The 23,272-nt window shown below is 38.9% G+C and overlaps 1 protein-coding gene across 4 annotated transcripts in view; it reads right to left on the bottom strand.

Moving 5' to 3' along the window:
* Nucleotides 1–23,272, bottom strand: part of LOC140232676 (calbindin-32-like) — a 179,987-nt gene that overhangs the window by 116,147 nt on the left and 40,568 nt on the right. For all 4 annotated transcript variants that reach the window (XM_072312782.1, XM_072312784.1, XM_072312785.1 and 1 more), the window contains exon 2: nucleotides 16,348–16,421. In XM_072312782.1, coding sequence (XP_072168883.1) covers nucleotides 16,348–16,421 — 74 coding nt within the window. The remainder of the gene's footprint in view (nucleotides 1–16,347; nucleotides 16,422–23,272) is intronic.

The raw sequence follows: 23,272 nt of genomic DNA, 5'->3' as shown, positions 1-23,272 counted from the left end.
TAAAAACGTCTCTGATTGGCCCTCACAAATAAACACACACACACACACACACACGCACACACACACATGCACACGCACACAACAGGGCGGTGAGTTGGCTCAGTCGGTAGCGCGTCTGCCTCACGATCACGCGGCCCGGGTTCGAACCCGAGTCTGGACTGAGCAATGTTGTGTGTAAACATACCGTCCCCTCTAGCAAGAGGCAAAACACTCTGTCCCTCGGATAGGACATAAAATGGAGGTCCCGTGTATGAGAGAGTCACAGCTCATGCACGTAAAAGATCCCGCTTCATTCATTCATCGCAAAGAGCAGGGTGTCTAACCCGGTGAAGTGGTCCCACCCCACATCCAACTGGACCCCATGGAAGACCAGCTTAGTGTAGCTGAATATGGGCTATCCAGCCATCTTCACAGATGGAAAATGAACAACAACAACAACAACAACAACGCACAGACACACACACTAACAACTAAAGAGAAAAGCTTATCATGTCGTTTATGATGGAGAGTATTACATAGATATAATTAGATTCCGAAAGGAATAAGTTGAGCCGATACAATCGTAATGCAACTCTCTTGGGCGAAAAGCAATCAAATATTATCAAATTACTGAACCACAAGCACATACAATCCGTACACAAACTGGAAACGAGCCAATTTCTGGAAGAGTAGATATTTCACTCGCTTTCATCACACGCTGTCAATTATATGAAATTGTTGGCAGGCAACGAAGTCATTTCTCAAATTAAGCTGTAGTTATGAAAATCAATATCTTTTTTTACCCCTGACTGAAATGAATTATTGAAATACCAGCGAATCGCCATACTGTAGCCAATAAGCATTAACACTAATGGCACAGCTACCTATGATTACTATTCTTTCTGGATATGTGGCTCTTGTATTCGATACACATAAATAGATATCATTTATCTTCTCTATGTTCAGTGATATGCAAGCTGAGATAGTGACGGATAGGTTTCCGTCCTTTTATTCATGAGGATTGCCAACGCCGTCAACGCTGATATTTGGCACTGAGTGTTGTCCCATACTGGGAGTGAGAACATAGTAAAATTTTTGCTGCGGGTGTTTTATTTCAACCCCCCCCCCCTCTCTCTCTCTCATTCTCTCTCTTTCTCTCTCTTTCTCTTTCTCTTCCTCTCTCCCCCTCTCTTTCTTCTCCCCTTCTAATTTTTGACCTTCTACAGACATGCGTGCATGCGTGGGTGGTTGACGAGGGAAAATTATGCACCATTATGCAAAAATCCGTGATGCACCCCTCCCCCTGATATTCAAACCAACAATTCTGTCACGTCCCGGAGCAGGGAGACTTTGGAAATGTTCGAGGGTAAGTTGTGAATTTAAATTACTGCGTCGACACAGGGTATGCTACGCCATGGGGGACAAATATCATTATAGCAGTTCGTTGAACCACATGAATCATTTTACAATATTACTCTTTATATGATATATACACACAAAAAAAACAACCCTCAGATTGTATACTTAGTGATTTCCTATGACGCAAATGACGAACGACACACCTTTGGGCTATGCAAATTTGCCGAGGTTTGGACGCATGCTTCGCTAGTTATTATACATAACAGCCCTGATTAGCTCCTGTCCAAAGGCAATAAAGACGTTCAATAATTCGCCAGCAGAATTTGTAGGTTATTTCTTCGCCTGCGCTAATTGAATTCAGAAGAAGAAAAAGCCCATCACTCTTTGAGATATACTTGGAAAAGCCATGCTATTTAAGTTATTTCTTCAACGTTCATATACATTCTGACAAAATTTCCTCTGTATATAGACGGCATTGGGCAATGTCTATTTCATAGGCCTATTCGAGTTTAAAACACTGTAACTTTTTCCGTCCATTACTAGGGAGCTCCCACAAAAAGAAAAAAAAAAGATGATTCTGTGCGTTGTAATGGTTCTGGTACATTATCATCAATGCATAAATCAATTGTATTGCTAGGAAAACTGAAGTCCCCCAGTACGTTATAGATTTTTCAACATTGAAATGGTACCCTATCCGAACTGGTACATGGTATATCAAAGTTCAGGTTTTCTATGGCATATTGGTTCATAGAATTAAAACACACACGCACGCATGTGCGCATGCCCACACACACAAACACATACATATACACACTCATTTTTCATTACAAATTCCGAAATTACAATGTAATTAATGGATATGATATCATTTGAGAAGTTTTTTATCGCTCACAGAGTTCATTCAACAGATAGCATCTCACATTCACACATCAGATACCAGAGCTTTGACAAACTGAGATATTACAATGACTATCTTTTCTAGATATTTTATATTGAAACACCCCAAGCATTGTATCTCATTTCATATGACTATCTGATCTCTCTCTATCACACTGAGAGCCATAGTCATGCCCCTCCCTTAAATCTCCCACTGGGATTGGCCAACTCGACTTGTCACGTCCTGTGGACACGGGTTTGGCGGATTGACGAGGTGGACCGGCTGTGTGCACTGAGGCGTGGCCGGAACGGATTTGCCCGCAACATTGCTCGGACGTTTCATTTACCGATCTGCTCTCTGCTCCTCACTCTCTCATCCGCCTTGACACCATCCGCCATTTTGGGAGGGAAGGCATCAATCAGCCGGTATAGCGAAGCGAGACGATGTTTGTTTGTTGTTATTTTGTGACATATTCATTCTTTCAGTTAAAGGAAGAAGATGAGGGGGGGGGGGGAGGGATGGGGGAGGAAGGTGGTGGAAGTAGAGTGCTTGCATTATTCTGCTAAGAGCCATCCATTGCACCTGCGGCGCGCACCTGCGCTGCTGGCAAATATACCGTGATAACTCCCACCCAACGCGTGGTTGCGTCGTTATTCCTAAGGCAGGATTATTAGCTAGTTTATGTCTGGCATGCGAGAGTATAACCCAGATACAGTATGCATGAGCACTTATGTAATGCATCGTTAACACACACAAACACGCAGGCACGCACGCACACACACACACACGCACACACACACATATACACACATACACATGCGCACATGCACACGGGCACACAAACATGACAGACACGATGAGACAGCGAAACGTAGACATTATGGCCCGAATTCACAAAGGTGGTACAAAAATGAAACCATGGTTTAAACCATGGATAAAAACCATGGAGCGCCAAATGTCGCATGAAATATTTCGTTACGAAATCAGTCATTTCGTCGATGAAATGATTATTTTGTAACGAAATGACAACATTTTGTAACTAAATGAACATTTCGTCCACGAAATGATAATTTCGTTAACGAAACGGTAATTTTGTCGACGAAATGACCATGGCGCTCCATGGTTTTTGTCCATGGTTTAAACCATGGTTTCATTTGTACCACCTTCGTGAATTCGGACCTAAGTGGTATACACACATACGCACACACACACACACACACACTTGCAATCCTGTTGTGGGTTATTTTGACTCTTGATCTTGTGCTCAGAGGGTTTCCTATACCAACCCTAGCGGTACTGGCGCTGATGTCATCGGCACACCAGTGCCATAAAAGAGAAATTCTTTCGTCATTATTAAGATATAATGATACAATACAATGCCAGCCTCTCTTGGCACGTGTGACCCCAGCAGCCGGGAACAGCTCTAATGTTTAATGAGAGGTGTGATGAATAGGTTGCTAAAACTCTCGTTTATATGCATGAAATTTAAAGGGAAAGTTTGAGAGGGAAAGGGGACAATCCATTCAAAAAAGTTATGATATTTTTGTGACTCGCTTAATTGCATGTGTCGGGAGATGGGAACGCTACAGTAATTTGTGACGTCACTGTAGTAGAACGATGGAACAAAAATACCAATTGGGATTCACAAAAAAAAGTATAATCTCTGCTTAGGGCATTCAAGGGCACTTGACCTACCTCCTCCAGAAAGCATAGACAATAATTACCTTATGAATAGCATGTTAAGGTTATATCTACTTTTGATTTTAAACGAGAAGCTTTCTCAAATTTTTATATTAAAAGGTGGGATCATAAGATATTGGCATATATATTAGTGAAAGTGCAACTCACAATGAGGCATCGTGTATGTTTCGGACAGGAACGATTATATATATATATATATTTCATCATGCATGGTTCATGCATGGTTCTGCAATTAACTGGTAACAGTAAACAATACTAATCGGAGTTTCTTTTGCTTGCCTTTTTTTTTTTTTTTTTACTGTGCACTTGTTATTGGTCGGTTTTCTTTTTCCTTCTCATCAATCGTCTATGATGCTTTTCCAAATTTTAATATACAATCTAGTATGATTATATGAACGTAGGTGTTATCATCATAGACAGACAAGCAACAACAGCATACACATGTATGTATGTATATTTTATTATGTATGTGAGTGCTTGTTTGTGTATACATTTGTACATGTGCGGCAGTCTATGATGAATGCTCGGTCCCATGCGTACGATTTCACTTTGTATAACTTTTTTATTTCACCTCGGAAGAAGGTGCGTGGAAGGAGAAAGAGAGATATTCGATGACTTCACTGTTGTTGTTCTTACTTTCTCTTATTTTTTCTGTTAGTGTTGTTTTGAAAGAGATAGCATCATGAGTAGAGAATGTACAACGTAATGGCCCCACTGGCTCCCGCACTCACAGCGTGTTCCTCAGCTGAAAACAGATGTATATAAAGATATCACACGTCCAAGAGTACAGGGAAGATGCTATCTTCCACTCATGAATGTAACCACATGGTTACCATCCTCGTTCACCGAAAATAACCATAACCCCTCCTACACACACACACACACACACACGCACACACACAGCCACCTATCATCCCCTCACGCCCAAAGAGCAGCACAGTACCGGCTGCCATTCTGTCTCTCAGCCATGCATGCAGTCACCCTTCGCCTGGCACGGGATATAATGACACGGTTTCATTCCGCTTCCGCGAGCATGGGATGGAGAAAGCAGCAACGCAGGGCAACAACCACACGGCTCACTGTCTCCGTGCCCGGATGCTTCGAAAGTGAAAGATTACTTAAAGGGGCCCTGAAATCTAATGCATGTTGAATTGTGTTGATTTATGATACCCTCAACAATGCACCCTCCTCTCGACTCACCATAACTTGCATGTTTTTGTGATATTAATGTGACTAACAAAAGACATGGCGAGGGAACATGCAAGTTATGCTGAGTCGAGGGGAAGGTGCATTCCAATGTCTTTTGTTAAACATTTCAGTACTTAAGCAATGATTGACAGATGATGTCATCTCAAGAATATTGATTTGGAAGGATTTTTTTTTTGTGTGTGGGCGTTCCCAAGTAATCTGAAGAAAAATAGAAGAAAAAAATCATAAAAAAATATATGGAATGTTTCTAGATATTCGTATGTTATGTTGAGGGTATCATAAATCAACACAAAGCAACATGCATTTGGATTTCAGGGCCCCTTTAAGCCATAGGATGCGGGAGATTAGCATGTGGTGTATGCAATGCAAGATAACATGAAACGATAGCGCTTTACCACCAATAATCGATTAATTTGTTTTCATCAAATTCACGGCTAACGTAACAAAAAAAAATAGAACTATATTTGGAGAAAAAATCGCGAAATATTAAACAGTGTCATCAATCTTGCGTTTTGGAAAATAAACAGAAGTTGGATAAAAAGAGATGTAGATTATTCTATTATAATTGTTATTACTATCATTATTGTTATTGCTATTATTATTATTATTATTATTATTATTATTATCATTATTATTATTATTATTATTATTATTATTATTATTATTATCATTATTATTATTATTATTATTATTATTATTATTATTATTATTATTATTATTATTATTAGTGGTTGTAGTAGTAGCAGTATAATCATCATCATTATCATTACTAATATCATTATCATCAACATCATCATGATTTCAACGTTTGTAATTTGCCATATAGACATAAGTGTACAGAAAATTAGCACTATAGAAAAAGATGAGTTCGAAATGAAGTTAAGTGTGGACTTGGGGCCCAAAAGCTAAAATCTAACTTCACTAATTGTTTATGAAAATCTGTCTAGCTATCCTGTGAAGTATTATGTATTCAAAGGAAGCTACGTTGATCCAGTTTGTTTCTTGTGGTGAGACAAAGCTTCCTTTGCATTTTGTTCGAAAGAGTCCTCTCTGGGAATCAGATTAACCCTTTATTTGAGTCAAATTCGCATATATCTCACACACATATGGACAGGATATTGATCTGGCATGCAAAGGGTTTAACAGTTTTCAACTTTACCTTTTTCCCTTTTTCGATACAGGACATATAGATAGGATGCAAAACGTTAATATGATAGTTCATGCTGATAGGTGGTGCTAACTCGATTATTGAATCAAAGTTCATTCTTCATGAAATTACATACGTCGAGTCTAATATCACCTGAATGATGTGCATCGGTTTGTCATGAACTTCATAACGTTGGTCGAGAATGATAAGGGCGTTAAGTTGCCTCTAAACCCATAGGCCCGAATTCACGAAGGTGGTACAAATAAAACCATGGTTTAAACCATGGATAAAAACCATGGAGCGCCAAGTGTTGCAAGGAATATTTCGTTACGAAATCAGTCATTTTGTCGATTAAATTATTATTTTGTAACGAAATGACAACATTTTGTAACTAAATGAACATTTCGTCCACGAAATGATAATTCCGTTCACGAAACAGTCATTTTGTCGACGAAATTACCATCTTCGCAACGAAATATTCCGTGCGACACTTGGCGTTCCATGGTTTTTGTCCATGGTTTAAACCATGGTTTCATTTGTACCACCTTCGTGAATTCGGGCCATAGTGTTTGGGACAACTTAACGCCCTTCTCATTCTCAACAGACGATAATGTCTCTATTCATTTTGCCTTTCAATGAATTAGGACAGCCACAGCCAACGTGTCCATGATGCTGCATGAGCCACGCGAGAAAGTAATGGCTTCTATTTTGGGAGGAATCAAACTGATGAGGAGATTTGCATTGACTGAACTCTAATACCACGTCGCCATCACTTCCATTGCATTTTACCCCCTGCGTGGGGACCAAGTACAAGGCCGATTTCCATCCGAGAGGCCAGGGAATTACACGACCCCAAGATGGGAATGAATTAACTATTAGGCAATCTCCGAGGCCATGAGCTGAGAGGTGGCTTAGGAAGTCAATTATTTATACCAAGGTCTTCAGAAATGACCCAACGCCGAACAGAGAGATGGATTCCCCGGGAGCAATTACAAAAGTTTGTGGAAAGGGGAAAAAACGGGGATTCGGATTTGAAAACGTGCGATTCTCCCGAGATTAAAGCAAATCAACCCCGTGATCGAATGATGATGAGCCAGAAGTATTTTTTTTTCAGATGTTGATTTATACTTGAGTTGATTTAAAAAGAAGGAGTAAAATTTCACAAACAGTATCACGACGGAGTTCGTAGAATTGACAATGAAATAGGATATAGTTGTGAAAATGCAACATGACCATGCTGACTTGATCGCAATTAAGACGTGCGAAATATGTGCGAAGTTGCTGAGTTGACGATGTCACATGTCTCCTAATAAATCTGCTCACAAAGTTTAAAAAAATCATTGTTTCTTCGAATCAAATTATTCCAGGGTTGTCATGATTAACAATCACGACTTTCAAATAAATACGAGCAGTTGCTAGTTGTACCACATATGATTTTTTAACTACTCTTTTTTTCACATGGCGATGAGAAAATTGTCATGCATTGGCAACATCGTCGCCAGTGATTTCACCAGTGTGCTTGAGACCAATATTACCACTGGCTTAACAAAACACAGTAAAGCAGTGTGGTTGTTTGTTGAGATAATCCTATGCAATGAAAAGCTGCAACATGGATAAAATCAAATAAAATGTGAAACTTTAATCCCATAGATGTCCTACATTTTATCGTCCTATACTTCCATGCAACTTCTAAATTCTGCGTTTATTTGACTTGAATCCATTTATCTAAGTGTACTTGAAGACGCAGTAGCAGCCGGGGGGGGGGGGGGGAGATGAGATCAAGAGGAGAAGAGTCGAAAATGTTTTATTTCTTCTTGCTGGCTGATTGACGCATGCAGAATGAGGTGGAGAATGCTTATGGGAGGGAAGCGGGAGGGTACACGAAGCCTTCGTGGCTGCGGAGAGGTTAAGGGTCTGTTGAGTAGAGGAAAAACTGGTCTGGGAGCTGATAAGACTCGGTGAGGACTGCAGGAGGGGGGAAAAAGAAGACTCGATGAATAGCTGAGAAAAGCAGGAGCTATCGCATTGATAACTGACGGAGAGGTCGTGACAGTTTGGAAAAACAAGAAGATAGGATTGGCGAGAGAAAGGCAAACTGTGTAGACAGATTATTACGATATGAGTCTAAATTAGAAGGTGTCTGGCGATATGCTTGGCGCTGTTGACGTGAAAACAATTCTATCTCTCAAATGAATTGATTCTCTCTCCCTCGTTTTGTCTACAGTAAGTAGCATGTATAGGCAACGTAAAAGACATGTATATAGATATATGATCCGTTTTCAATGTTTCTTTGGGTGCTGTTCGTTATTCCGAAGGTTCGCTATTCCGAAGGTTCGTTGTTCCGAAGGGTCGTTAAACCGAAACATGCAAATTCCCTATACCTAGAGGTTCGTTAATCCGAAAATGAAAAGGGGTTCGTTAATCCGAAAATTTGTGGTGTTATTCCGAAGGTTCGTTATTCCGAAGATCGGTTAATCCAAAAATGAAATTCGGAACAATGAACCTTCGGAATAACGAATCTTAGGAATAAAGAGCCTTCGAAATAACGAACCTTCGGAATAACGAGCTGCAACCGTTTCTTTAATGTTTTTCAACACCTTTTTTCAACAGTTGTGAGTTTCTTATCTTTTTTTGTGTCTCTGTCTACTTGCGTTTCATCTTTCAAAGTGTTTAATCACATGATACTTTGTGTATGCCCTTACACCAGAAAGAAGATCTCGTCTCCATATACCACCCTGTTTGCAATGTGGAACTTAAATACGAATAGGATGCTCCGCACACCACGTCCCCAACATCCTTTCCCCACCCAAACTCCCCTCCTGATCACCCATCCCATTATTCGTATCACAGGAGTACGTCATCCGCAACGGAGACGAGTGGGCAAGAGACGCTAAGCCCATGGTTGAGCCTTGATCTTTTGCGATAAGGTGGTCGCTATACCTGTCGTCTTAATTCCAATTATTTCCACCTCTACAGCTCGAGCTGTCAGCCTCGTTACATCACGTGAGTGTCAGAGGACACTTTACATTAGGAAGGTGCGATGAACATCGCTCAACAGCACCGTGGTAACACGTACTGAAAAAAAAGACAGAAAAGTAATCGGAAGGGACTACGCCTATTCTCGCACCCTATTTTAAGCGTATAGTTCGTCATAACAAACACAGTACTAGTTATTTTCTTTATATAATTTCCAGTGTGGATGCGCAACACTCTTTTAAAGAGGGACTGAAAGTTGAACATCATCTCCTCTTTTTTTCAGATGATTGTGATGAACTTTCCAGAGCTAAGGCGCTCAATTCCCGTCTGTTCATAACGCTTGTCAGGGTTCTATTTCGCATGTTCAGCGCTGATGCCATTCATCAGCGTGTATCTTTAATCGCTCCCATCATGCACTGGCTTATAATCACGGCACTGAGTACCGCATATTGAGATGAAATTAGTGAATGAATGTTTCAAGAGCAAACCATTATACCCATAACCAGCGTCTCTCCGTACCCCTTTGCGTTTTTGTTTTAACTTTTTTGTGTGTGTGTGTGTGTGTGTTTGTCCACGAACACCCTCTCGATTTGAATCTCTTCTCTTACGTCTCCCTCGGCTACTCATGCATGTTTCATGTGCCATGAATAAAGCAAAGCTTGGCGCAGTTTGCCTGCGTGCGTGACTGACGTCACAATAAATATTTCAGCGGTTCTTCTCTCTCTTACATCTCTCTCTCGAACAAGTGATTGCTATACATTCTACATGTTCTAGACACCGATCCCTGCTGAATAAGTACATCGAGGCGATTATGCATAAACGACAGGTTTGATAACATTATGATCAAGCATATGGGTCAACACTTTTCTGAAGCTTTTGTTTTATATCTGAAGCATGACGTGGAGAAAAGTTTCTACCTCCGAACACAGCATCAGCATCAGTGACAAAATCTTCGACAGAAAAGCTGAATTCTTATGATTGACTTTAAGTAATGACGGATTGTATACCAAGAATGAGAATACTACCAACCACTTGCTATGAGGTCCGTACACTGCAATAGGTCTACGTCAGAGTCTATTATGCTCTGTAATGTAATATCTACACTTTATTTAGTTTATATGAATTCAATACAATCAGGATCATGTCATACTAGAAAACGATTTCGTCATCATGATATATCTCTGGTGACAATTTGTTTCTTGAAAAGTTCATTATGCCCCTGGAAGAGATGGATGATAAAAGTCGTTCTTTTTATTATGAGAATTACATCTATTTTCGTGCACAAGAGTGCAGCACCAGCATCTTAAATATTCATTGCGGGACTCCTGTTTTTGCTTTGTTTGGTTCTTGTGGAGGAGGGAGTGGATAGCTATTTAAAAAAACTTGAAATTTTAATGATAAAATTTCATATATCTAATCTAAATCTGATGTATATACCTTTAATGCTTTAATGTTTGTCCGCGTATGATGTTGATAGAGGCAAAGTTACGCGGGTAGAGTGGCACACGTGACACCTTCCGACCAATGAGAGATTGTCTGTTGTTAGGTTTCTCTCCCTAATATGTGCATTTGCCAGTCTCAATCCTTCACAATGTACATTTATTCAACAGCGCAAATATTTGCGCACTCAATCATAAAATGGGATGCCATTAATGGCGGGAATTCTCTCTGTGCTCTTTGTTCTCAGAGTGGATTTGTCAGTCTGCAATTCAACCAGGCTTCAGATTCCCACCTCATTGATCACTTGTAATGAATACGGCATTAAAAAAAAAAGCTTTCCATCATTATGTTGTATGGGAAGCCGAGTGATGAAATTCTTTCATTATGTCGTGGGTTGATACCTTTACATTAACCTCAATGGGATCCCAAATGAAATGCATGTGCCATCTAGATTAAGTTCTTTTGAATTTGAAAGATTAAGTAGTTTGCTTTGTGCAAAGGACAATCGTACTACGTTTCTTACCATTGTACACAAATAACGATGATTAGATATTGGTTCATTAACGAAACTTTATCATCATTTTTTTTTTTTTGTTCTTCAGACTTTCCTCACAAGCCCATACTCGTTACAGTGGTCTTGATGGAGTAGTGCTTACATTTCATTTGAATGTCTATACATTTACCTTGAGTGCCATGATTGCTAGCTACTTGGCGTCGATACAAAGATCCATTGGATGATTTCAGGAGTGGTTTTGACAGTATAACCATGGACTCTCAATCTCTCATGGTCAGATTTTATATCGCTGACACGGGAATTCGATAACACTTTTGGACATATTTCAATACGAATGGAGATTTTATGCAGTCTCTTCATCACTGTCAGATCTGAATGATTTTCTGGAGTGAAATCTGCCGTCCACTTGAAAATCGATATTTAGTTTTAGTAATATACATATTTCGTTAATTCATTCTAACACACACTAGAATGACAGGTAATGGTGATAACTGTACCCTAATGGAGCTTATTTAAAATACAAGCATGAGAGACTGTAATATCTGCTGCTGGGAGATCGACCATAGTTTTCCGTCTAAGTGTTCGTTTTTTCTTCTTTTCCTATGATTTTTCTTTTTATCTCATTATACATCAGGAGTTACCTTGTATTGATGTTTTAAGACAGATGGAAATATGAGCTGATGTCACTCAGAAGATTCACATTGAATAACCTTTTTGCCACTGCCGTAAAGTTTGTGGAATGCACGGACGTAATATTGCGCTGAGGGGGTGGGGGTGGGGGTCGGCGTGTTTGCCCCAAAAGCTAGACTATGTAGTTAAAGTCTCTGGTTTGCTAACGCCCTTTTCCACTCCTTTCATCCACCTACATAATTACAGAATGTCTTTAGCCGCTACATCTCCATCGTATTTTCACCCTTGTCTCTTTTTCTTCTCTATTTGCTCTCCGTTTGTGAATTCCCTCTCATGATAAATCTTTCAAGTCCTTCCTTCCGTCCTTGTTTAATAGCTAAAGTTTTGAGCGGGGCAGCAAAAAGGGACACGCGAGATACTAGTATACTATTTTCTGCTCATGCGCACTTGGGGGACGATGGGCAGTTGAAAACTTGATGTTTTCACCTCACGGAGTAGCGACAAATGCGGACAGGTTAACCGGAGGCAATTTGGAGTGTCGCAACGTTCTCGAACTTGTCAGTTTGACTGGTGATGGCAATCGTGGAACTCATTTGGTTTTGAGAGCGTCCATGATGATGAAGAATGGTGTTTGGCGTGAGACACATAAGATGATAAAAGCACATGCTGTAAAAGATCTTAAACGGAATTTTGTGGGCTGAGTTTTCCTGCAGTCAAGAATATTGTGTGCGTAAATATCTCAGAGGAAAGTTCTAAGATTTGTATACAACATTAGTAATAGTTTATAAAAAATAGGAACGGTGATAGTGACAAAAATAGCAATAATAATTCTAATACTATGGTAATAATAAAAGTTATTAAACAATAGTTGTAGCAATTACAATTGTAATCATATTGATAACAATAGTTAAAGTGAAATAATATTAATCAGTGATGATAAAACACAATCTACATTTCCAAGGAGGACATCGAAGCTGGCTTTATTATCACCTCAGGAAAAGCTTAACACCCATTTTAAAACCATCAACATCGGGAACATTATGAGTAAAACATTCACTCATTGAGTATTGAGTAGAGATCGAATTCAGAGTGTTATATTATTATGTAAGATTCCAGAGCCGTACATCAATACTGCGCAAGAATGTTACAACAAAATAAACGTCATGCCAATGGAGCCTTTCCTTACCCTTCACCCTAGCCTTATTTTACGCCCAGATGAATGGCGACCCTCAACACGCCTCACGCCTTCTTACCCCTCAAAGGCGCATCGAAGGGGTAACACATGGTGGTGTCCACACCTGAGCATAATATTTTTTGTGCCCCTCGAGGCTCCCCACCTATAATTCGCCCATGCCCATTGCTTGGCTAACGCATCCCGGCGGACCGTCATTTCACGCGCAAATGACAGAAATTGAAGCGTCGTCGTATCATTCATGCATTAAGAATGAATCATGGCGAGAATGTGAGGTTGAGGCACACAACTGGGTCTCAAATTAGGGTCCAGGGAAGGTAGGGACCAGGAAGGAATAAAATGTCTCCTGCTCACTAAGCTCCTACTCATCGTCATCATCATTTTGTATCATCACATCATTCTCCCTCTCTCTTTCTTTCTCTCTTATTTTCTTCTTTCCTTTTCTTTTTGCTTTTCCCTCTTTCTATATGTGACGATATTTCCCGATTAATTTCTGTGCATGGATATAAATCTGTTTGTGGGCGTGTGTATCTACATAAAGAAAATGGTATTAATTTTGTGGAAAAAGAAAACTATAGACCGAGCGTTTTAGAACAAAATGTTTAGTGACGTCAACAGTAAGGAAAGAATTCCCCAGTTCGTGCATCAATCTAACAGACAATCACAGCAAATCTGAAATGGATATCCACTGTTCTTGACTCTGAGTAATATTCCCATACCGAGGGACATAGGTTTTCCCACTTAAGCAATATAGAAATTTTACATGTTACTCTTCTTGTTCAGAATTCAGAATTCAAAGCGCACCAACGCCCCAACGTTTCAACCACTTTCAGACCAGGATGTTTTTTTATATTCCTTCTGGGTAATGCAATAGATGTAGAACGCTGAATTAATAACTGAGTGTCTATACATGTCTACTTGTCACAGTATGCATGTCCAGCGATAGGGATATCGTAAGATATACTGTATAAGTGGTACACGGAACCTTGAATGAAACTTGGCCGTTCCACTGAAGGAGGAATAGCCCGATTTCAGGAAGTGGGTCGCATCCTCTTACACTTTAAGACAGTCGTATCGAAATGGGGTGGGGGTATAGTACATGAGAAGCGGGAGTCAAGTGTAAGCTGTGTGCGTCTGTCGTCTTCTTTGGCAAGCACATTCAGTCGTCGCGTATACTACTGTGACAACAGCTAAAGGTTACATGCATGAATAACGAAAGCATTGCAGGACTCGCATGACACGTTTCGCTCGCCCCTCTATAGGGGTAACACCTAGGCCCCCAAAGAATCACGTGCACACTCGGTGGAGTGTCACAGAACATGCGAGAACTTCAAAGGCTCAAAAAGAGGGGAAAGGGAAAACAGAAAATGAAAATAAAAGGAGAAGAAAAAAGAAAAGTCTAAGAGGAGAAGAAGAAAGAAGACGAGGGTAAAGGAAAATGAAGAAGGAAGGAGAAGGAAAAAACAAAGAAGAACGAAGAAATTAGAATGAAAAGAAGGAGTAGAAGAAGATGATGAAGAAGAAAAAAGGGTATAAAAGACACACCTTGTATAAAAAAAAAAAGAGAGAAAAGATACACGCTCAGCTATAGTATCACAACAGTCATTTACTTCTTGAGATTGTATGGTATAAATGGTCACACATTTTGAAGTACAATGAATTAACATCCTCTATTCAGACAAAATTTAACGTCAATGGCGTGTCGAAATCAATCATCATTACCGGTTCTTCGAGGATCATCGTCAACATATCGACCGACGTTTCATATGTTTTGTCTGATTTTTTTCCTTAAATCCCTGTCTCAATTCCAACCTACCCTTAATAAACATGCGCTACTTTGCTAATGAAGAAATCGCAATTACAAAAATCTCATTTTGAGAACAAAATACAATTTGTTTTGGATTCTTAATCTTGCATATTCCAAAAGTTGTGTTGATATTGTTGTTGCTGTTGGTTTTTAGATGAATCTGATCGATATCAAACAACATTAAAAAGACTTCCAAAAGATTCATGCATGTAAAAGAAAAAAAGGTATTGACACAGAACCCAGCGTATTTAGGATAACAGTAAAGCCGTTCTCATACACTGAACGAGTTGGTCAAAAGGTGACCATCGAAAGAAATGGTCAAAGAAATGATTATCGATTCCGATGTGTTTAAATCTTCAATTCTCTTCTTCTCTCGTAGAGACCTTGCCAGGAGGTATGAAACGCTAAAATGCATTATAAAAACCGTATTCTCTTTGTTATCCCTATCACCATCGCTGAACTCTTTATCATCATTACAACTATCGTTATTAGAACGACTACCTTCATTATTATTATTTTGGTAGCAGTATAGAAGTATATAATATTCATTCGTGCAGAGCCTAGTTCCACACACGACATGATGTCCATGTGTTTAAAATCCAATCAATGTGTAAACGATGTTTAGTAATTCATTCAATTTAACTCCCGATTTCAGCTCCCCTCGCTATGATATTTTCAAATAAGAAATGAGTTTTACTATAATATTTATTATAATCAACCAGGCCTTTCAAACGAATGACGAAGAGCGTTGGAAGCTGTGCTGTAAAAAAAAAAAAACAACAACAACTAAACAACTAAACAAAACAATTCATCCGGAAGCATATCTGCATGAGAATCGTTTAGTCGTTTATCGTTTTGTCGTCGTCAATTTCAATGTACAGAACATTCGAATTTATGCATTCATTTTTCTTTTGTTTTCTTTTGCTGACATTTACCTCGACATGCTATCATTCTCGTTACTTACAGAGAAGTAGATAGCTTCATGAGCCGTGGTATAAATAGATATGTCAGAATCGTTCAGCCCTGTATGATTTTTAATTCATTGCACTTTCCGCGTTCCGTACGTTCGACACGAAAAAGGCGTCTGCTTGAGGCCCTGACACCTCAAGCGTTCGCGACGGTAAATAGCCTCCGAGTCAGCAAACACGAGTTTCCCCCAGTAGACGTCGCGCTGTATCAACCGTTCTGACTGTGTAACAAACAGCGGAGAAGGCGCAAAATCGATTCCCGAAAGTAAAGAAGGGGAAAATTATAACTCTTTCCCACCTCCTTTGGGTTTCTCTCACGAACCACCTCATAGGTAGACTGCCTGTCAAAGTTACACCACAACTTAAAGTTGTGTACATGTACTATGTTGTCATACAAACATCACATTAACAGACAAGCACACACACATAAACACACACAAACACACGCACGTACGCAAGCACACACTGATATACACACACTATATGACATACAGACAAATACGTCACGTTTGTGCCAATACGAAGAGTGGACTAGACTTGGAACTAACCTGAGCGTCGATCTTTGTTCCAAGGAGTTCTTTGAAGAAATTGGTCAGCTCTTTTCCCTCAATGTATCCATTGCCTGGAAAGAACAAGGTAAAAAAAATGTATACAAATAACGTATGTCATGCAGCTGATTTTTATTTCAGGTATAAATCCATTCATTTTATTCATTCGTTCATTCGTTCATTCGTTCATTCGTTCATTCGTTCATTCATTCATTCATTCGTTCATTCATTCATTCATTTTTCCATTTACAACAAAACATGGAAATACATTTTTAACAGAAGATATAAATGCATATATAGATTACAAAATATGATGAGAGAAATTTATGAATATGCCATTGATAAGGTAAAGAAAACAATACAAGTCATTGTTTCGTAGGTATTCTTCCGAAATGATATGATCGCATTGTCAATGGACATACTGTACTCCGTGTAAGTCAGGTGTAAGTGATTAGACTTGGGTAACTAAGTGATAATCATAAGATAAGAGACAATAAGACCATGCAAAATAATTTAAAATGACATCAGGGGCCCGTTTCAATAAGATTGATCTTAAGATTGATCTTTTACTATTGATGCAATGAAAAAGCCCCGTTTGATCTACTATTCAACCTGTGCTGTAAATCAAGCCTAAGTATCTGTGTGAAACAGACTTAGATCGACAGTGAACTTTGCTGTTTACTCTCGATTCATTACGTTACGCTTGATGAAGGGAGCTATCAATGAGATCAATTGTAACTCTTTATGAAACAGCTGTCGTTGGTAGAAAGAGATTCCATTCAGACAATGTACCTTCAGTGCGAAAGTAGATTTTTGTTGTTTTTGTGATATGGCAATAAGGATGAGAAAATGATAAGAGAGAGAGAGAGAGAGAGAGAGAGAATTAAAAAGAAATAATATATGGAATGAAGAATACGTTTCAGACGAATGTCAAAGCAAATCAGCCACACACACACAAAAAAAAAAAGAAATAAAAAATGCTGGAGTGTTTGGGCAACAATTAGCATAAATATGTCAGAGGGTATAAAGCGACACAAATATAGTGAAAGCTATTGCAATTCCTCGTGCTACATAGGAAAGAATACACAATATTCCGCGTTTAGCTGAAGTGAGAAATATAATATGTTTATAGTGGTTTTAAGAGGTAATGATATCTCATCTTTCTCTCTCTCTCTCTCAACACAGTAATCAAAACCAATTTTGCTTTTACAATATTGTGAAAAAACGCTCACCAGGAACACGTGTGTCTAAACTAAATGTAATTAAACTAATAAATTACAATATTGTTGAGAAATACTTTTTTCCCTAATTTTTTCCTTGCGGATAACTAAATTCCTCTTTTTTCCCCCGTTCTTTCTTTCTACAGTAGCCTTTTCTCGAAAGCTCCATGATAACTATACCAATATGAACTTATTTCTAATCCAAAACAGTAAGCTCTGAAAGTATAATCAATAGTGGTTTGCCTCCTCGGGATAAAAGTAGCACGTAACACAAGTATTCGATTGTTTCACGCAGATAACCAACTTCTCATTGTGAAAAACTAAACAGAAAAGAAGACTGCATGAAACACATTTTTGGAGACCGAGAACAGCCTTAGAGTGAACTGAGATTGTCATATTATTGGACGATGGGGTCCCCTTTGCAAAGTGCACAGACATTTGGGACTAGGTTTAATATCATCTCATCGGGAGACGATCGTCGGTCGTAATCAAAATGGTAGGGGAGAAATATCTGCGATGTAATAACTGAAGAAAGGAAATGACGACTGAAATAAAAGAGAGTAGAAAAATATCCGTCAGAACCATTTAGCGTATGTGATTGCCTCGAATATTTGCGACTTATCGAAATATTCTTGGATTGAAACCTTAATGGAAACTTTGAAGATGTTGAAGTAGAACATTTAATTATATTGCAGGCAATGGGACACTGGTGGTTAGAATCTCTCGTTTCTTTGGATTGGAGCTACTCCCTACCCCCTTCCATCCCACCCCACCCCATCCCGCCTTCACCCACGCGCATCTCTCTCTCTCTCTCTCTTCCAACCTTTTCGGTTTTTTTTTTTTTTTTATTCAAGGCAAGGGAACTTGACACCTGAGAGAGAAAAAATAGAGATTATCTTATATAGTTTCACGGAAAGCGAGGTGAAAAATACTAGGGTACAAACTGATGTCATCGCATGATATTTTCATGAACTTTGGAATCCCCCCCCCCCCCGCACATCCCACCCCTTTCTTGCCAGCATGCACGAGAGTTTAAAGAGTAATTGATACGTCCAAAATGTCTCAAGTTGACCGCACAGAGTATTTAGTAAAGTAGTCTGAGTAGTCTGAGTCTGGAAGTCATTATCTCATATTTCCTGAATCGGGACTTCATTAATGCGCTATAATAAAACCTGATGACTGAGTATTCCGAGTAATTGCACTTCATAAAATCTTGCAATCGACGATTATGACAACTTTGAACTAATTACACAATTGTACAATATAAAGCTGTGCAAAGAATATAATCCGCATATTTTCTTCATTTTTGCTTATTTTACTTAAATTATTGTGGACAAAATCATTAACAGGAAAACTTAAAAAGTTTCATCAAGTCCGATTCTCCTCCAGAACCTATACGTGTGTCGTTCTGGGTCTAGTTTATTATGACTCGAAGGCATCACGTCATTATTATCTTTCATTTTAGCATTTAGTCCGGATTTCTCGCTCTCATCTCATCCAGCTAATGGCTGGACAAAATAACAATTTTGCCCGTCACCAATCTCTATCTGCATGTCTTCCTCCCCCACCCCTCCCCTCTCTGTTTCCTCCACCCCCATCTCTCTCCCTCTCTCTCTCCTATTTCCCCCCTTTTTTCCCTCGCTGTCATTTCTGTTTTGCATCAAAGCGTCGCAATATTCTCCTAATGCCATAATGGACTTCTAAAGTGACGCTGAGTACGGGATGATTTCTGCCTCAACACGGGGTTGGTTCATAATCATTTACATTGCAAGAAAAAAAAAATAATGAACGAGAGAGAAGAACTACTAAGGAAAGAACAAAACAAAAATCAAAATATCAAGACATTCAATCGGGTTCTTCCTCCATTATTAGAAAATAAAAAGGCAAGCAGCTTAACTTGATGTTTCTCCATATCTGCCATTATACATTTTGAGAGCTTTTCCAAGTGGTTTGATTATATATTGTTCAGGAGCTACCTTTTCAGGTATTTTGCCAAGCATATAGAGTCATACTGTACTACTGGTGACCGTTAGATAATCAGAGAATGGCTGAGAGTTAGCACGGTCAAGAACACTCACACCTGAACAAAAAGGAATGGGAAAAATACGTCGGTCAAAACTCCATCGATACATTGATAGGGAAAATTGTCGTTCAGGTTCTACAGAGATTCCACCTGGAAGTTGAAACTGGAATCTTTGTATGATCACACTACTTGAACGCGTCCATTTTCTCTTCCGGAGAAGAATTGCGAAGTTATTTCCCTTTCAGAGGGCAGGTGGTGAGGGGAAAGGATACAAGAAGAGAGATTAGAGGAAGAGATAGGATAGATAGATAGATAGATAGATAGATAGATAGATAGATAGATAGATAGATAGATAGATAGGGAGGGAGAGAGAGATAGATAAAGTGGAAAATGTTTATAGCTGACTCATTACCACCACAAGGTGATCTGTCGACCCAATTTTTGTGCCTCTGCCAGGTTCTCAAACGTCCATTTGCGTTCACTTCTCCTGTATTGTGGAACGACACTTGTTGAGATAATCGAAAAGGACGTATAAAGAATAGAAAAAAAAAAGATTTCACCGCCAGTTCGACTTCGAGCACCCCTTTATTAAAACCCATAGAACACCCACACCGGATGCAGTCTATCTACTCCTGATGTGAACTCACTGGACTGCATGCCCGTCTCCCTTGCATCATGCCCCTATTCCAGATCATTCGCGCAGTGAACATTGTCTAAATCGCCCGTAATCAGACCTCTAGATTTTCATATGGACTGATCTGCGGGACAGATTTATCATAATCAGCTGGCTCTGCTGCCGTATTGTGGTTGGTGAGGTTGAATGATAATGTTGCTGTCACGTGAATACCAGCGGGCTAGACATGAGTCCATAATCGTTCTCTCGCCCGTATAACCTACGAGGGGTATGCTCAAGAAAATTATGCATGCACACATATTGATGAGAGCGACATCAGCGGTATAGAACCGTCGCTTCTAGCCTCGTGTTGCAACCCCACCCCTACCTTATACTCTCTTTTTTTATGTACTGACGTTGAAATTTGAAGCACAGATAGCTTCATATAGATTTAGTAGATTTATGTGTTGCGATCGTGATTTTTGTGCACAGTTGTGACAAAACGAACAATAGGCATATATGCACACATGAACAGATGACCAAAACACTGGGGGAGGGGGGGGGGGGGGTCTATATTTCTTTTACATTGGACATACGATTTTTTTTAGAAACTCAGACGCCAATACCTACATGCTCCCTGAATCAGCATGTCTTTCCATCACCTTTTTTTTTCTATGCCAGTCGGTTTTTTAATGCACACACACACACACACACACACTGTATATATATGTATATATATATATATATATATATATATATATATATATATATATATATATATATATACATATATATATATATATATATGTATATATATATATGTATATATATATATATATATATATATATATATATATGGTAGCAGAGAGCTCGTAATAGTCTACAGGGAAAGGATGGTGCCTTAACTTAGGATATTTTATAGTGATAGTGACAACAAAATTGCAATTTGTTTAAACTGATATTTGTTGAATTGACCATAAATTGATTATTGTGTTTATATCCAACCTAACATATCCTCACATTGGTTGTATATATATATATATATATATATATATATATTAACAGACATAATAATATGCCTCTGAATATATATTTATGATATGTGTGCACACTCTGATCATGTATGCTATTGAGGTTATGCCTACGAATGTACATTATGTGCTATAAATGGGGCTACCTACAAATTTTCATTAAACGCACGATCACTGCATAATGAGTGTATGTGCTTATCGTTGCTTTTGCAGATCTGACGAAAGGCCGAGGATAGGAAGCTTATTAAAGGGGCTTATGCATTACAGCGACGTCCACTGGTATATATATATATATATATATATATATATATATATATATATATATAAACTCAGGTATGTGCGTGCGTGTGTGTGTGTGTGTGTGTGTGTGTGTGTGTGTATGGTTTGTACTTTCACATTTGCAGAGCAAGTGATTTCCCCAGCAGACTAGAAGTCAGACAGCTGTTGGATACATTCATGTCAGAACATTTTCCCGACTGATTAATCAAGGTATTTTTCGTCGATTGAAGGTGAAGCCGACAGAATCTGAAAATTTGAGAAAAACACATTACACGAGGAGAATTTTACAGTTCTTCTGAGTAACTGTATAATTGAATATGACTTAGTCTCGCTGCTTACTAAAGAAAAAAAATGCAAGGTTAATTGAGAAAAGCACTGAAGGTTGCTTTTGTGCCTAAACAAAGTATCGAAAGAATCGGAAAATGATTTTCTTTCTAAAAGCTTTTCCTTTCAAAGTTCCATCAGGATAACCATCTCCCCTAATCCCTTCTGCACGAGCCCTCTCGTCTGCTCCCTTCCCCCTAAACCAGCCCCATGGCCCATCCACTTATCTTCCCGCCAAAAGGATGGATTATTTCTTTTGGCGCAAATCTCATTTTTCGTCACATCATCCACCACGTGATCATGAGCCACGGAAGGACCAACCAGACAAGGGGGCAATGTGGTGTGCCGAGCCGCTGTCCTTGAAGTGATTTGCACCAACGAATTATCATGCATGCTGGTGTGTGTTTGTGTGATGCGAGTCGCCGGAGGAGAAAATCTGATATTTTGTTTTTGTTCTTCTTATTGTTATTGTTGTTGTTATCATTGCAGTGTGTGTGTGTGTGTGTGTGTGTGTGTGTGTGTGTGCGTTTGATTGTTGTTGTTCGTGACTGAAGAGGCAATTCGTTGTGTCCATCACAGACGTCCTGACTGTACATAAATAGCCTGCACCCGCCGCAAATTATGTGCAGTGGAGTGGGACTTCGAGGCCTGCGTTTGAAGTGTCGTTATTACCCTCCCCCCCCCCCCCCCCATGATAAGCTTACGAGTATGTTAGCTTTTTATGGCGTTTTTACATTTTCGTTTTATCCAGCAATGAGATATCATCTACGTCGATTTCGTTTCTCGAGACAAAGGAAGTCAGGGATTCATTGATAAGTGATAAAGTCTTTATCATCTGAGCATTATATTGCGATAATCAACGTTTTCGAACCACTATATCATATTATCCATAAAATCATATTGTGCATGCTAAATATTTTGATGATAAATTACCTATACAATATATTTTTGGAGAGATTGAAACACTCACTCAATTACGGTGATAATTTGCTTCATTTCTGTGACTTAAATGTTGCAGCGCAAATTTGAAATTTCATTCAATTCGATCCTTTTTTTTTTAAAATCAGTTCTCCAGACGACATGATATAAACTTGGATATGCTTATAATTTCTTCTTCTTCTTTTTTCTGACGACGCATTTGTGAAGAATAAAACTCACAATTTTTTTTCAAAATGATAATTCGCGCGATTCTTTCGTCACTGACAAAAATTAATAGTTATTTTTACAAACATGGGGAACGCCATGAAAATTACATAATGATATTTGTAAATTGCAAAATATGAATTATGAGCATTCAAATACATTACATTCTACAACACTTTAACATTGGCTCGCCTGTGTCATTTAGGGTTAACTTATCTGCACAAATAAATATGGCTTAAGTGGCCGATATTTTCTGCAAATCTCAGTATTGTCTACATTCATGTACGCATTT

This window comes from Diadema setosum, chromosome 9 (genome assembly GCF_964275005.1).
Source record: "Diadema setosum chromosome 9, eeDiaSeto1, whole genome shotgun sequence".
Lineage (NCBI taxonomy): Eukaryota > Metazoa > Echinodermata > Echinoidea > Diadematoida > Diadematidae > Diadema > Diadema setosum.
The sequence above is the reverse complement of the archived record's forward strand: the minus strand, read 5'-3'. Positions and strand labels throughout refer to the sequence as shown.